Source organism: Pelobates fuscus, chromosome 3 (assembly GCF_036172605.1).
Source record: "Pelobates fuscus isolate aPelFus1 chromosome 3, aPelFus1.pri, whole genome shotgun sequence".
In the NCBI taxonomy this organism is placed as follows: Eukaryota; Metazoa; Chordata; class Amphibia; order Anura; family Pelobatidae; genus Pelobates; species Pelobates fuscus.
The window spans coordinates 372,927,981-372,944,133 of record NC_086319.1 but is presented as its reverse complement, the minus strand read 5'-3'; the positions used below and the strand labels follow the sequence as shown (position 1 = coordinate 372,944,133).

The window sequence follows — 16,153 nt, the reverse complement described above, 5'->3', positions numbered from 1 at the left end:
AGAATAGGGGGGGAAGAAACTATTTCACATTTGCCAGTTTTTAAATATATGATAAAATATTTGATTTAAAAAGTTACATCATGAGTGCAATTTCAGACTGGATTTTGTAATATTCACAGCTAAGATAAACGTTCTGATCAGTGCTTTGTTTCCCCTCATCTGTCTCCAGTACAAAATTGTCTAGAGGACAAATACAATTGGGGAACTGAATTTCCTAATCACAGTAACAATCAGAATGGGATGTCTCACAAAGAGTAATGCTATTGAGAACACAAGCAGTTCCCTGAATACTGTAGCCAGCACTCTCTGAAAACATGCTCCATACGTATGATAAACCACCATTCATTCAAATTTAACCCCCAAATGCCAATTGTATAAAAAAAATACACAATTTCCTTAATAGTTAGGAATTATACAATTTTAAGAAAGTCATCTTAAAGCAATCTTGGTTTAAATAAAAATTGCGCGAAGCTGGTGTAGGATGAGATAAGAACCTAAACAGAAATGTTTTTAGGACCAACAGAGTGTGAAAAAAATCCTATGCATAAAACTTTAAGCAGATGGGAGGAGGGGAATGGGCCTGAGGTGGGGTGGGTGGGTGGGTGGGTGGGGGGAGATTTTACTTTCTTATTAAGCCCTTTAAAAAGCTCTGGGCTGACAGCCTCTTTCATACTGAATTATCCAGCTCAGCCCATAACTGCAGGAGAACAGCGTTCACAAATTGATTCGGAAGTCCTTTGGGGAACCAGAAAAACATTAAATTGCTGTAAAATATTCATATGTCAGTGCATTTAGCTGAAAGCAGTTGATGTTCTGCTCCCTGGGGGTTAAATATAAAAGCAATTTGGCCAGCACGGTTTGTATCCCCCTTTAATCTTGCTCATTAACCCTTCTGAAGGCAGAATGACGACCTACTACACGGCAAGCAGTGTCTAAAGACACATACAGCATAATCTGAACTAGGGACTAACTACACACAGACTTGATCAAAGAGCCATACATTTAGCACAGATTCATCTCGACTTTTTGCCTAATAGATCATCAGTGAAGCACAATATACACCTTAATAAATCCTAACAGGCTTCAGCCTAGTGCCCGCACATGAAAAAGCAGGGATTAGACAACTTTCACAGGGTACACTTGGCAAAAATAAATATATACATAAATAAAATAAATAAGAATACTTTGACTTAAACAACATTACTTTTTTGAAATTATTTAGTAGATGATAGGCGTCAGAGCGGAGAGGGCGCAGTGAGGAGCAGATCAATAATCTGTCATAGCGGACAAATTAGGTGGCCGACTGGTTACCTTAGGGTGCCAACGAAGTGGGCACTTCTTCAGTGGGCACTTCTTCAGTAATGCAGAGTAGGCATCAGCTTATCCCACACGGCACTCTGCCGAAATAAACCGGGGAGGAGAAGAGGAAGGCGGCAGAGGCGGCAAGCGCTGATTATGTGTTTCCAGTTCCTCACTGCTCCCTTGCGTGCCCTCTGAAGTTAAACAGACAGCCAAACTATGATGCCACTCCGGCACGCATCACTAAACAGCATGAGGGAGCAGTGAGGAATTGGAAGACTCTTGGTAGAAGATCCCCATTGGGCCCCTGGGGAGAAGATCCATTCCCCATTGGGCCCCTGGGGAGAAGATCCATTCCCCACTGGACCCCGGGGAGAAGATCCATTCCCCACTGGACCCCGGGGAGAAGATCCATTCCCCACTGGACCCCGGGGAGAAGATCCATTCCCCACTGGACCCCGGGGAGAAGATCCATTCCCCACTGGACCCCGGGGAGAAGATCCATTCCCCACTGGACCCCGGGGAGAAGATCCATTCCCCACTGGACCCCAGGGAGAAGATCCATTCCCCACTGGACCCCAGGGAGAAGATCCATTCCCCACTGGACCCCAAGGAGAAGATCCATTCCCCACTGGACCCCAGGGAGAAGATCCATTCCCCAATAGATCACAGGAAGAAGATCCATTCCCCACTGGACCCTAGGGAGAAGATCCATGTCCAAATTCTATGGTGACATGACATATCTCCTCCTCTTCATATAATGTTTGCTTGAATTATGTCAGCTGAATTTGATTTATGTGTATGAAGCATTTATTGTGTATAGAACACCATTTATTGGACTGCATTCACTATTCCTGCCCAAGTTGGGAAATTATCATGCTTGCCCAAGCAAAGTCGACAAGCTAGCAATATTATCTTTTGGCTGAATGAAAGGTAATTTTGTTATGGAATAAATTGCAATTTACTGTGGTTAAGGTGGGGCTGAAGCTTTGTGGCAAGGTATATAGGCAACAAGCTGAATTTGTAAAATGTATTTTATTTTAATTGTGTATACCCGTGTTTGCACAGTTGTCCCCTATTGCTTTCTATGGACTGTCTGACAGACCAAAACGGTCCTTAGCAGAGAGGCTTGTCTGTCGCAATGGCTGCCATTACAGTAATACCGTAATGTAGTGTCATTAACCATGAGAGAGAGGCTTTACCAATATTATCAACAAACAATTTCAGGTTTACGTTCACATTTACAAAAGAAAATTTCTGCGCACGTCAACTACGAAAAATTAGAGGGAACACTGTAGGAGAACATTTAATTGTCCAAAAAAACCAAACCTTGAAATATGGCCAAAAAAATTAATAAAACTTTATTCTGCTCTTGTATACCTGTAAAATGCTGCATTGATTTAGAACTGTACGTAGGAATAATAGCAATCTTTGGCTAACAGGACCATGATTTCTCAAGGGTCTCATTTTATTTTGGAATTATTGTCCAAGGACACAAACCTCAAGGAAGAGGAGTATATTTTAACATGGGCCTGGTCTGTGTTTACATTTCACCACAAGTCCTATTATTAATCATAGACAATAGCAGCTGCAAATGGATGTGAGTAGTTCCTATTAGGACTTGTGAGCACCATGTCAGAGCTGGTTTAAGGAAGATCTTAAAATTTAAATGGCAGTGAAACGTTACTCAAAATGGGCGCATAATGCCTAACCACTTTTTTTTTTTGTTCTCGAGGAATACTGAAATTTAAAGAAGATTTTCTTTTACATAATCTGACAGCTAGCCAACCATTAGCTATCTGCTTTGTGGCTTTAATTCTGCACCATTTAATATTATTTATTTAAACTGAATGCCTCACTGCCATGGGGCAGCCAGAGCTTACGATACCAAACTGCTTTACCCCTGAGTTGCCACACAAGCAGTATGGCTCTATGGGAGGGATATCCAATACGCTCACACAGCAGATGCAGAGTCCAACCAAATAATCTTGGAGTGATGGCACTGCCATAGACACAGAGGTGTGTTTATTACTTAGCTCTGTAAGCGTGTCAAAAGCAGATACTGATTTAAAGGTGTAATGGCAGCGGCGAAACGGCCATTAGAGTTAAGTAAACAGATATTTTTACCTTTAAGTACCATAAATCAAAAACTAAAGTAAAAAGAGTAACATACTTACAGGAGCAACAATTTTTCCTGTCTGCCCAACCTGCATGTCATTGGGGACAAAGCCAGCATCCACAGCAGCACGAGATGCACCCACTACAGAAAGACATGTATTAATGAGAGTCATGCCCAACGGAATGATGGACCATACCAACATATATTGCAGGGGAGGGAGAGAGGTAGAGCAAGGTTTTAGCTGCCTCGGAAGGAGGAGGAAAAGGATATATGAACATGGTTGAACGTGGGAGAAATAAAGGCATGTGCCCTGCTCACTCCACTTACTGACCTACATGTATGACTGCTTATACAATATATGAAACCACATAATTATTATTATAATGCATATAATTATATTGTATATTTATACCCCTAAATATTTATCTGGATGTCCATGTTGAAAAGTGCTACAATAAATTAACAGGACTAACACTTTTGGAAGCCTCTCACGCATGATTCCAAGTCGCTACTTACTCGGGAGTTCCTACCAGATGTATCAAAGAGGAATTTAGCTTATTCAAAATACGACTTTTTTTATCCATATTAACTTTTCAATACCCAAAACGAGTATAAACATTTTGACGTATTTTGCAGAATGAAATCTAGTTCATTTAAAAAAAATGTATTAAGTGGTAAATGCACAAAATATACATGCCAGTCAGATTTTATGTTTTCAGGAATATTTAGTGTTCCTCTCCCATCCCCTCCCCTCCTTGTCCCTTAGTGTTCCTCTTCCCTCCTGTCTCTTAGTGTTCCTCTCCCCTCCCCTCCCTATCCCCATAGTGTTCCTTTCCCCTCCTGTCCCTATCCCCTTAGTGCTTCCTCTCCCCTCCTGTCCCTTAGTATTCCTTTCCCCTCCCCATCCTTCTCCCCTCCCTGTCCATGAGTGTTCCTCTCCCCTGCCTTCCCCACCCTGTCCCTTAGTGTACATCTCCCCTCCCTGTCCATTAGTGTTCCTTTCTCCTCCCCTCCCTTCCCTGTCCCTTAGTGGTCCTTCTTCCTTCCTCACTCTCCCCCCCCCCCTTAGTTTTTTTTTTTTTTTTAATTCTTTATTTTTGCTGTGCGAGAGTGAACATAACATCCTGCATCGTCACAATAACGAGTGCAGGTACATGCAAAATTCACAATGGAACAGATTACATCAGAAATTACATCCTAAGAGTGCTTACTTTGTTTCATTTTGCTGTGTATGCACAATTTTGTTAAGGTTAAAGTACAAAAGGTAACTTCGCAAAATAGCCAGGGCACAGGTGGTACATGCAGGTGCGATGAGTATAAGTGTATGTTTGAAGTAGCATTGGTGAGACACTCTGATGTGTGCGGTTATGATATAATGACCTTAAACATCTGACATGGCTATAAAACAACACTCGTTTGATAAATCTAGTTCAATTTCTACTACTGTAGTTGTGGCGTCTTAAAAGCTTTTGCGGAAAACGCTGCTTTTATAAATGCTGAACTGTAGGAGATAAACTTTTTTTTTAAAAAAGGAAAACATGGAACCAATAACATTATTAGGGCTGTCCCATACCCTGAGGCGGCGTCGCTACAAAATCCAAAGGTTAATACAAACAATTGTTTGGACAAATCTGCTACGACATTAGTTAATAATCGCTAATCAGACAAGCTTTACCTCGTTGGTGCTGTGAGTAGCCTAGTGCAATTGGACCGTAGGGTAGCAATCAATCTGGGGCAAGTCCATCACTTTAGAAGCTAGTGGCTGGTGAGCGTACATACGTATTGCCTAAAATCGGGCACTTGATAGTAAAAATTCTGGCACAACGTTTAGGGAAATAATATCGCTGGAGGCTACCTGTTATTAGCCCTGTGTGGCTATTTGTAGCCCTATGGTTCGGGAGGCCGGGTTGAAGTCACGGTCCGATGAGGGTATGAGCCGGCTCGGCCATTATAACAAGGTTGTTAGTGGGTGAGTGTGGGGTCGTGCCAGGCGAGATGCAGTGCGGGGGTGCTCATGTGTGTGCCTGTGTGCTCAGTGATGAGTGGGGGGTGGGGGGGAGGATGAGACGACAGTTATGTATGCCAGATCTAATTAGGTAGGACGTCTGAAGAATGGAAAAGTGGAATGATGTATCAGCAAATGTAATATAGTCTACACGAACAAAGAGAGAACAGATGTTAGTGAGACCATAAGTGCTAACTATGAAACCTTGAAATTGTTAAATAGTCCTGTGGGTCACTTGAGTCTCTGTTCAAGTAGTGACCGCTGCGTAGGATTCAGGTGTTCGTCCCTGTGGGATAAAGGTGGCAATTCTTGCTGGATCCCAGGTATGGGGCGGAGAGGTTGCAGCGGTGGGCCCTTGGTGCATCAATGAGTCCCTGGACAGGCCCATGTCTTGTAATAGAGTTGTCGCGCTCTGGAGGTCCTGGATGAGGTACGTTTCATTGTCTCGTTGGACCTTTAGGATGCGAGATTGGTGCCAGCGGTAGCAGGTTCCATGTTGTTGGAGTAAGGAGGTGAGTGGTCGCAGCGTTCGTCTCCATGCTAGCGTGCCGCTTGACAAGTCGGCATAGAATGAGATCGCCATGTTTTCAATATGAAGGGGTGATTTGTCTTGTAACGCCGTGAGGACCGTTGCTTTTTCCTTGCCGTTGTGGAAGGTAATGATCAAGTCCCTGGGGGCTGTGGTGGGTGCTTTGTTGGGTTTAGGGATTCGAAAGAATCTTTCCAGTGTGATAGCTTTTCCCTGCCTCTGTGGCAGTATAGCCGCCAGCATGCGTCGCAGGAAATGTGGTAGGTCCGTGTCGGGGATGCTTTCCGAGACCCCTCTAAGTTTAAGATTGTTTCTTCGCCGTGAGTCCTCTAGGGCCGCAAAACGGCGTTCATGTAGCAGATTCTGTTGCTGCAGGGTTTGTACGGCTTGATGAAGCTGGGTGATGTGTTGGGTATTCGTTTGGGATGCTCCCTCTAGGGATCCAATGCGGCCTGCCAGTCCCTGCAGATCGCTGCGTACTGCTGTGATGTCTGCCGAGAGATTCCTTTGCAGGTCTGCCAGCAATTCTTTTAGGACCGATATGGTCACAGGTGAGGTATCCGACCCTGATTTGGTGCATCTCGGCTTTTGTAAGGGAGCCGGTCCTGGGACGAGTGGATAGTCCTCTTCAGCGTCGCCGGACAACTCGTCCGAGAAGTCCGAGCAACCGCCGGATAGTGCGGCCATTTTGGGCCCGTTGGCGCCATGCGCCTGTCTCCACATGTCCCCAATGGTAAGTCCCGGTGCGGGTTTGTCTGCTGGAAATCGTTTGGTCTTTCGCCCCATGGTATTCAGGCTGACCTGGTGGGTATTTGTGGGCGAGTTTCTGTCAGATTTACCCCGGGTTTCAGTCGCTTTTACTATTGTCTCCCCCCCTTAGTTTTAATCTCCCTACCTGTCCTTTAGTGTACCCCCTCCCCTTAGTGGTACTCTCCCCTCCCTGGTACCTCTCTTGTAGCGTGGCCGGGCGGAGGGGACCGCGGTACATGAGCTTCAGTTTCCTGTACCCGGCCGGACTGACAGGAAGTGCTCTCTCAGTGAGCACTTCCTGTCAGTCCGGCCGTGTACAGGAAACTGGGTCACCGCCGCCTCTGACATTAATCGTCAATATCGGTATCAATAGTGGCCGATACCGATATTTGCCAAAATCTGGAATATTGGAACCGATAATCAATCTGTAGTTCATTTCCCCAATATTTTATGAAGTATAAGCAAATAAGAGAAAAATAAAAATTGTATACATTTACAATCTATAATTTGCAATCCATACATGAAATTGCTGCTAGGATAGGTTTACATGCTAGCAATGCATCCCTTTCTTCAATCAAAAAGTGCCCCGTAGTGAAAGTGTCAAGAAATAATTCCATACCTATATCAACTTATAAACTCACACAAATGTATTCTAGAAAGACATGCATGTACACATATTACAACACACAAACACACACATTTTATAGAGGTCCTTACCTGCTGCGTGCAGCTGATCTGCCAGGTCATATAACAATTTGAAGTTATCACCACTCTTCAGTCCACGGCCTAGAAGTAAATGCAGACAGGGCCATAAATAAACTCCAATGACCAAGTCAGTGACAGCAATGTTTACAACAATAAAAAGGTAGAATGTATTAGTAACAAAGACCACGGTCTATCCTAGGTATCGCCACGTAGTGATAAATGCTACAACAATCTGATGCTGTAAAGCTAAACAGTCATGATTAGAACAACATGAAAAAACACAGTTACCAGAGTTCCAATATTGATTTAAATCCATTACACAACATTAGGTTAGCTCTAGGAAGGGAGTAGAAGTACTGAAACTGGTAATACGTTTTAGTATATAGTTCTATGTTCTGGAATAGCTCCATGTGTACTCTGCTAGGATAACATGCTGTGTCTGACAGCTAGATGCACATATCTACACATAGTTTTGTATATTCATACTTAAGTTGTGCATTTCTACAGCCCATCTTACCTCCTGAAACCACAATCTTGGCACTGGTCAGCTCTGGACGGTCACTTTTAGTAAGACTTTGCTGCAGCCACTCTGAGAGCCCAACCGGTGCCGTGGCTGAAACTGAAACATATGAGAAATATATCAGTAATTACCAAACACACTACAACAAGAAATGCATCAGCCCTAACTGTGCACCTTATGTTTTAGAATAAACGTATATATGTTCTCTACCATGCAAACAATGCCGCTGATCTAAATCAGGAGTGATGGCATGCTCCATGGTGATAGCTATGAACCTATTCTGCAAGGTTGGGAGATACAGAGACTGCATTGTCTCTGGATTAAAGTAGACAGAGCACCAAAAAAAAAAACCACTAATTTATTTGCTCAATTCAAATTTATAAGTATGATTCTTTTCATTATTGTGTTCATTATTTGCTCAGGAGAACTGTGTGTCTATCCAAGGCATTCGTGAAAACTTTCTACCTGTTCGCTCCAACCAGTTCTACAGTAGGGCGATTACATACATTCATGATACTTTATTATTAATACTAATAGCTGGATGGCCCGTAATTTACACATATCAGAAAATCCCTCCAGAAGAGGTTATTGTGGTCTTTTACGATTTGATGTGGAAATAAAACTTTATATGGGGAGAATTTTAAATCGACTTCATATTATGGTAAGAAGACCTCTGTCTGATTACTGACTGGATGGAAAGATTAAGTGGGTTCACAGCTTTTATCCGTACACCAAGCTATTAGAAGGAGATTGTGTTAAAGAAAACAAAACAGAAAAAAAGGATCAGAGCCATGGGACATAGATACAATTCAACAATAAGTACATAGCAATCAATGTGCCATCCTACCGAAATTATCACCCACAGAATTTACAAACAACAACTTAGAGGTCTTTTTTTCATTTCTCCTTCCTTAACATCCATATTAAAGTAAATAATTAAACCCACACTTTATACCTGTATAACTATCTACACTGGACAGTATCCATTACCAGATGTTACTAATCCATTTAAACTGGTTCTCACCTGTTTCTGTGCTTGCACTTCCCCCCGATGATGGAGCCACCTCGAACGATGTCCCTCTTACAGTGAATACCTTCACAGACTCATCACATTTCACAGTGCACAAGGCATTTCCTACAGAATAAAATATATCAATAAAAATTATGATCAGGAGTCAAAAGGTAAGAAAAATTAAAAGAGGGAAAAAAAAAAAAAAATTGGTTGATGACTTTCACTCAGTCTCGACTCCTCTCCGAAAACATACTTCGTCAGGAAAGCATATCACGTAAAATGTTAGCAGGTTTTCATTCCCCCCACATGACTTTTTTCCTGCAACTGTCAAAAATAACCTAAGTTCTCAGTGATTACTTTTCTGGCAACCTATTTCATTACCCCTACTTATACCCTTTGTGTCACTATACCCCACTCCCTCTAGCATGTAAGCTCATTGAGCAGGGCCCTTAACCCTTCTGTTCATGTGTTCCATTTGCATTTCAAAGCAAACAGTATGACATAGGACTAGACTGTAAAACTTTTGATAAGTAAACAGGATGGTGCTATTCATGCCAGAAGATGAGCAAGTATGGTTAGTAATGAAAGGTCATGTTAAACTGGCATGTGTGGTAGTCCAACAAAAGTAATAATAGCATGCTTCAACTTTTAGCTAGCTTATGATAGACATACATGTTAGCATGGAATTACGAGTGAGTAGGGAGATGTTCAGGCCATTTGCTCAGACATCGCAGACTAGGAGCCTCTAGGTAAGTATGATTATCAATGTTAAAACCAGCTTGAGTTCTGAGCGGGGACCCACCGAAGGGCAGGCTATTTCAGCTGCTGTCCGTTCTCAGAATACTCTTGCGACCCGTTTTTTTCTCTCCATAAGTTTAAAGGGTAATCCAGACGTGGACCCCTTGCTCACGGTGCCTAGAGAGATATCAGCTATGCCTCACTGATGATGCCTAACAAGGCTGAAACGATCGTCTGGGGTTGCGGTGTCTCTCGTGCAGAAAGAACTTGCTGGCATTTCGGATCTGGACTGCCCGTATGGGTGGGACCAGTCTGATATGCTTCAGATATGTTCTCTCTGTAATGGCACAAGATGAGCTAAAACCAGCTTGAGTTCTGAGCGGGGACCCACCGAAGGGCAGGCTATTTCAGCTGCTGTCCGTTCTCAGAATACACTTGCGACCCGTTTTTTTCTCTGATTATCAATGTTAGGCTATAATAATTGTAGCTTCTGGGTAAGGCCACGTATTATAAAACGTAAAAACATCTAGGTCAAATAATACCAACAAGCTGTGATACCACTGGGTAGAAACTATAAGATAATGTGAAAAACAAAAAGAAGGAGCATGAATCTCTGCTCATAAGACATGAGCTCTGATCACACAGGTGCTTTGCCAGGCGGGAGTCACCCGACACCAAAGGTAGGCCAGAGTGTTAAGCCATTCTCTGTGTCAGGTAGATTTCTTCTCTCAATCTCTGCGCCATGCCCAAGATTTAGTTGTGCTTTATATAAGGGTGTAGGACTAAGTCCACAAAGCCATGACTCCGCTTTTCCTCTAGCCCAGGCATCGGTGGGGGCCTTTGCCCTTTGTCCAGGGACCAATAACTATACATATCAATAACTATACATATACACACACACACCTCAAGCAGTATTATCTGCATCACATCTCTTAAACTAACTCAGCGCAGTCCATCTCTCCATGGTTTTACATATACACCTACACATATGGCGCAGAGGTGAACAGAAAAGTATCTCTGGGAAAAGAAACACCATCCATACCTTCCAATGGCTCTCAGACAAACATATCTCCTCTCAACACCCTCATCTAACTCTCTCTTTAAGTGAATTAGATACAGAAGGGCCTCTCCACACCTGGAACCATGATATAGCAGATACTTGATACATTTCTCACATCCCACAGCAATGGGCAACTCATCTTCTAACAGAAAGACTAACCCACACATTACTCCTAAAAAGAACACCATAACGTGTATGCTGTAACCAACACCTTCATCTTGTGGGTGACTACTTTCTCACCCTGACACTCTGCAAAGTCAAATTGTGTAAGTGAGTGAGTGAGCCCTGAAGTCCGAAGAATCAGTCTATTCCCTTGTACAGCATGGGGCCAGGTCAAATGAGAACTTTAGACACATTCGTAGTTCTAGCTGCGGTAGCTGTGATGGTATGGCAAACTAGCACAGTACATTTGCTAAGACCTGTGGAAATCCAAGCTTCTTGTTAAGAGAGCTGGCAATCTGTATAACAATCCTAAAAACGGTTATGAAAAATAAGCAATTGCGGATCGAATTTCTAAAATTAGAGAAATCACCATGGAAACCAACTCAATGGTTCTGCCTGATTTCCCTGTCATTGGGGTTTCTACCAGCAGAGAATTTATACTTCCCTTGCTTGCCACATGTTAATCACAAAATTCCTATTGCAGTAAAATATAAGAAGGTGTGTTTTACTTTATATTTTCCTGCTAAATCAAAATAAAACCCAGTGAATGAGAGTCAGTTATGTCAAAATGCAACTAAATATGGCATTTTCTTGAGGTAGAGGCATAAAGGTGGATCTTCTGGTGAAGATAAAACAGCCCATAGGCAAACACTTAAAATCAACAAAAATTATTAAAGTGGGGTTTTACAACAAATATATAAACCTCGCATGGCCCAACATAAGTACCTAGAGGTCTATCCGTTTAGAAATATATTTAATAAAATTATACAAAAAAAGAAAAATTGAAAAAAATATATATTTTTATTTATTTCCAGTACACAAATCCATGGTCATTTTTGTAATAAAAAAAAATGAATTTTATTGAACTGTTACAGCTTGGTTGTGCCAGTAATCTTCCTGCCGTAACAAGCCCAAGTGCTCTACTCGGGCTATTGCTGGAGGAGTAGGAATGTATGTAATGGCGACCCTGAGGGATTTCTCAACCTGAGGACACAGATTTGTATGTTGTAATGACGAGCTCCCAGAACAGCAGGATGGATTAATATTTAACGGGACATGCAGGCAAGAAACCACTTGATATTGCTCTGTGCTAAAGTAGACAGGAAAACTATTTATCTAACCAAGGGTGGGAAAACATAGAGAAATGAATTCATAGATACAAAAAACGATACACTATAAAAAGTGGCTAAAATCTATCCAAATCATTGTGAGTGCTTCTAGAAATGCTGGTAATATATCTACACAATGAAAAAAAAAAAAAAAACATTTAAAGAAGATTCGAGGAATTTAATGTGCTGGAACCTATCAGGGTTATTTACGAAAAGGAGAATTTAAAGTGAATGTCAAAATGGCCAAACTGGAAAAATACATAAAAATAAATAAAAATTAAAGTCAGCTATTCTTTTAATCTGGCTACTCTGTCAGTCAGTGTTTTGACGGCCATTGGGATGCGTAGAGTAGGTCAGCATGGGCAGACACAAATTTACAGAGTAACCAGTAGCTTTGCACTGCACATCAGATGGGGTTTTAGCAGTCGATATGGTTTAAAATGACTTTTTATTCGCAAAATGAAATATTAAAACACCTGATTGAGCTAGACTCGGAACCGCTCAACCACTGCCTGAAAACCGTGAGAAAGCCTTTTGCACAGGTAGTGGGAGATCGGATCTAGGGATACCAGATCCACAATGTGTTCATGACTGCGTCACTTTTAATGCGAAAATTACAGTTCTGCAGAATGTATAAGCTGCAGCAAGGGGAGAAAAATAAACTAAATAACTAAAAAAAAATAATAATAATATATTAATTCATCAATCAAGGGAGAACCCATAAAGATTAGCCATGACTGTTAATTATAACGCACTGTTTTTGATTCATTTCCTCCTGCGGCAGAATAAATACTGTATACTGCAGAGCTGTACATCGGCATAAAGAAGTAATATCAATCATAAAAACCATGATGGATTTGGCAACTCTAGATTCTCAATACTGCAGATTATGCCGAATGAATGTCACCAGTGGTACTTTCTCATCTCACTGCAAATTCTGGATGGAAATTCACAAATGTCACGGCATTTTAATATGTTGAGGACTCCGAGAGACTGGTAAATCTTGAGGACTATCTTTTCCCATTTCCTATTGATCTTTAATTTAAAAACATGTGTTTTTAATGCCCACTTGAAGATACATCATAAAAAATAAATAAAAAAATAAAATAAAAAAAACACAGATCAATAGATTGACTATTTACTGCTAATAAAATAATAATAATTTTAAGCAAAAGTGTGTGTCCTGCAGCCACCTCACTGTATCTCCACCAAAGAAATCAATCCAAAAGCAAAGGAGTGGCATAGAGAAACACTTGTACCCGAGTGCAAAAAAAAGAAGAAAAAAAAGCCCCTCATTGGTTTGGGAGACTCACTACAATTATATGGGTGGGAGGGTATTTTTTTTATTTTTAATTATTGTTTTATATATAAATAATTATTTTTTCTTTTTATCTTGGGGTTTACGTATTCCTCTGAACCTCTCATTGGGCTAAATTCAAAATGCAGGCAATTGCTTAGAGCATCTCACTGATAAGTCTGTACTGGGGAAGAAAGGGAGCGTTTGCAGTAGCTGCAGATATTACATTTGCAGCTATTCCAAGCTGAGATTTCTATACTTCCAATGAAAACATGCAGAGAAAATTACATGTAAACTTATTTAAACTGTAAATATTTTATCTGATATTATTTCATGGAGTGTTCCTTTAAACATGGACGCTTACAATGTTTGCAACCCATCATTCTTCCACACCTATGTAAGCAGCTGTGGGAAGGCACAGTAACTGGGCATGCTCATTACTTGAACGATCTTCTCTGTAATTCAAATACAAAAAATATATACACACACACATTCAATTTAATACATAGATCTAAAACATACAGGCACTAATAAAACAATATAAAAAAAGCAGACAAAGGCTCTCTTGGCACTGGTATTCTGTTGTAATACAAGCGTCCGGGGCCCCTCACCCACAGGGACAACAGCCTCTATTAGGGGCCCCTGGGACCAGGCCCATATTCTGTGGGCAGGAGGCTAGCCTTTACGCTTCTCAAGAAGGCTGTGGCATGGGAGGTTCCGTCACAACGACCTAACAGTAACAGGTATGATGTAGCTACATGCACAATATACAAAACCATTTTCCAAATATAGTCAAAACATTTGATAAATACAACAAATATGTCTCACCTGCATATATTGTCCTGACAAATGTGTCTGGAGATTTAATTTCAATGATGTCTGAGACAGGAGCTACATCAAGTTTCGCTGCTACTCTGGGTAGAAGACTCTAGAAAAAGAGCGAGGTACAGATAATCATAACAGGCTACTGCTACAGAGAGGTCTAGAATTTGGTGGTTCTAGAATTGCTCACCTCAAACCTCACTGAAGAAGGGAAGGTGGCACTTGCAGATCAGACATTAACAAACAAATGTGTCTCACCTTGCCAAAAGCCGATGCTCCAGCACAGATGTGTGTGAAATTGAACTGCTTCTGTGCTTCCAAAATCAATGGTGTCAGCTCCTCTGGAAAAACAATAAAGATACTATAATCACCGGCACAGCTTCAAAATTCAGTCACAAAGAAAGAGACTCAAGCAACAAAAGTGACCAGGTACTGCTTTATTAAATGAGTTTACAAGGCAGTTGTGATTATTAATAAGTGTTGCTTTCAGGAAGCAAAATACAATTGTAGATTATGCTAGCTTTAGTGTACCTATAATCTTAATTTTATTAATGACAGGAGGCGAGTATTTGCTTAAGTCTCTCTTTACTAGAACTCCACAGCAGCACAGAAAAAACAACCAATCAGAAAAAAGTTAGGTACTATAAAACTCCCATCCCCATGCATCATTTCCTCTTTCAAGCTGCGACAAAACAGAATAAAAGGCAGAGAACATCATGGGGAAGAAACTAAGTCCTAGATACGATGAATATAACGATGTCCACCATCCAAGAGTAACTGTCAAACTAGATAGTGTTGATGGACTGTAAACTGAAACGAGAAAAAAACAGAATCGAACAGGTTGATTATCCAATGAAATGTACTCAGAATAAACATGTAGGTACCCAATGTAGCAACCAAAATTAACCTTAATATGTAGATATCCCAACCCTACTTATGAAAAGAAACACAGACATAAGGAACAAGCGACAGGTATCAGAGACAACAAACAGAGTTGCATACGTACCTGATAATCTAAACTATAACATTAAACAAGGGAGGGACAAGAATGGGTGGGAAATACTCGCCTCCTGTCATTAATAAAATTAAGATTATAGGTACACTAAAGCTAGCATAATCTACAATTTTATAACATGACAGGAGGCTTCGTATTTGCTGTTTCAAAGCTCAATTCACCAATCCAACACTGTTTGTGTCGCTGGTATCTATTCCAGGAAATACCAGCGTAATCCTAATTGGACATTCCAAGTACGATAACTGACAGTAGACGGATCAAACAAAATGCCAGCCGACGAAGGATCTCAATTACGGAAAAAAGTACCATCCACTGGTAAATCCATTGTATGTGGTTGCGATTTGTTTCCTAGCAGCCGGTCCATGAGCTGGCAAGCTGACCTATCAGCCACATTCCTGTAGCTGTAATATCGAAGGTCAAGTTCGGACTTGGGGACGCGAGAAGAAACTGTCACCATGTCTCAACTCATGATCCGTAAGGCGGCTCCTCCGATTGTGTCAGGGACATTTGGCGATGTGGCCTTGCAGGTAGATCTCCAATCTCAAGGAATGCGCCCAAGTCCACTACCAAAATCGCACTAGAAACCGAGGAGGATCTTTCGTTCCTTCCTGTCCTACCCGGTGAGATGTCTCATCCGAGGATAAATTCATAATGCAGGCAAGAGTGTGGCCAAACTAGCCGTATTCTAAGTGATTTTAAGATTCCAAATGGGCTGTGTAAACCTCGGACGCAGTAGAGAAAGACTCCAAAGGACGTCCATTCAGGGTTCCGAACTGAACTTGTGCGGAAGGACGGTGGTCGACTATACTGGGAATAGTGAATCCTGGAAACCTTCAAAGGAAGGGGAAAAGCCAACCGGAACGCAGATTTCCATCCAGCAATGCCCTCATCAAAGAGTGAAAGATGTCTGTAGGAGTCGGGGCACACCAGGTACCTCTGTAAAGTCTCGTAGATCTCCTCGACGGTAGTTGAAAAAGGAGGTTAGCGCGAATCCAAAAACAGACGGCTCCC

At 41.5% G+C, this 16,153-nt stretch overlaps 1 protein-coding gene across 1 annotated transcript in view; it reads right to left on the bottom strand.

The window, feature by feature from the left end:
• ETFA (electron transfer flavoprotein subunit alpha) overlaps positions 1–16,153 on the bottom strand; it is a 40,910-nt gene that overhangs the window by 14,641 nt on the left and 10,116 nt on the right. Inside the window, exons 4-9 of the mRNA XM_063445918.1 lie at positions 14,386–14,468; positions 14,134–14,233; positions 8,952–9,062; positions 7,925–8,026; positions 7,420–7,488; positions 3,477–3,559 (exon numbers count right to left, since the gene is read on the bottom strand). Of these exons, the coding sequence (XP_063301988.1) occupies positions 3,477–3,559; positions 7,420–7,488; positions 7,925–8,026; positions 8,952–9,062; positions 14,134–14,233; positions 14,386–14,468 (548 nt within the window). The remainder of the gene's footprint in view (positions 1–3,476; positions 3,560–7,419; positions 7,489–7,924; positions 8,027–8,951; positions 9,063–14,133; positions 14,234–14,385; positions 14,469–16,153) is intronic.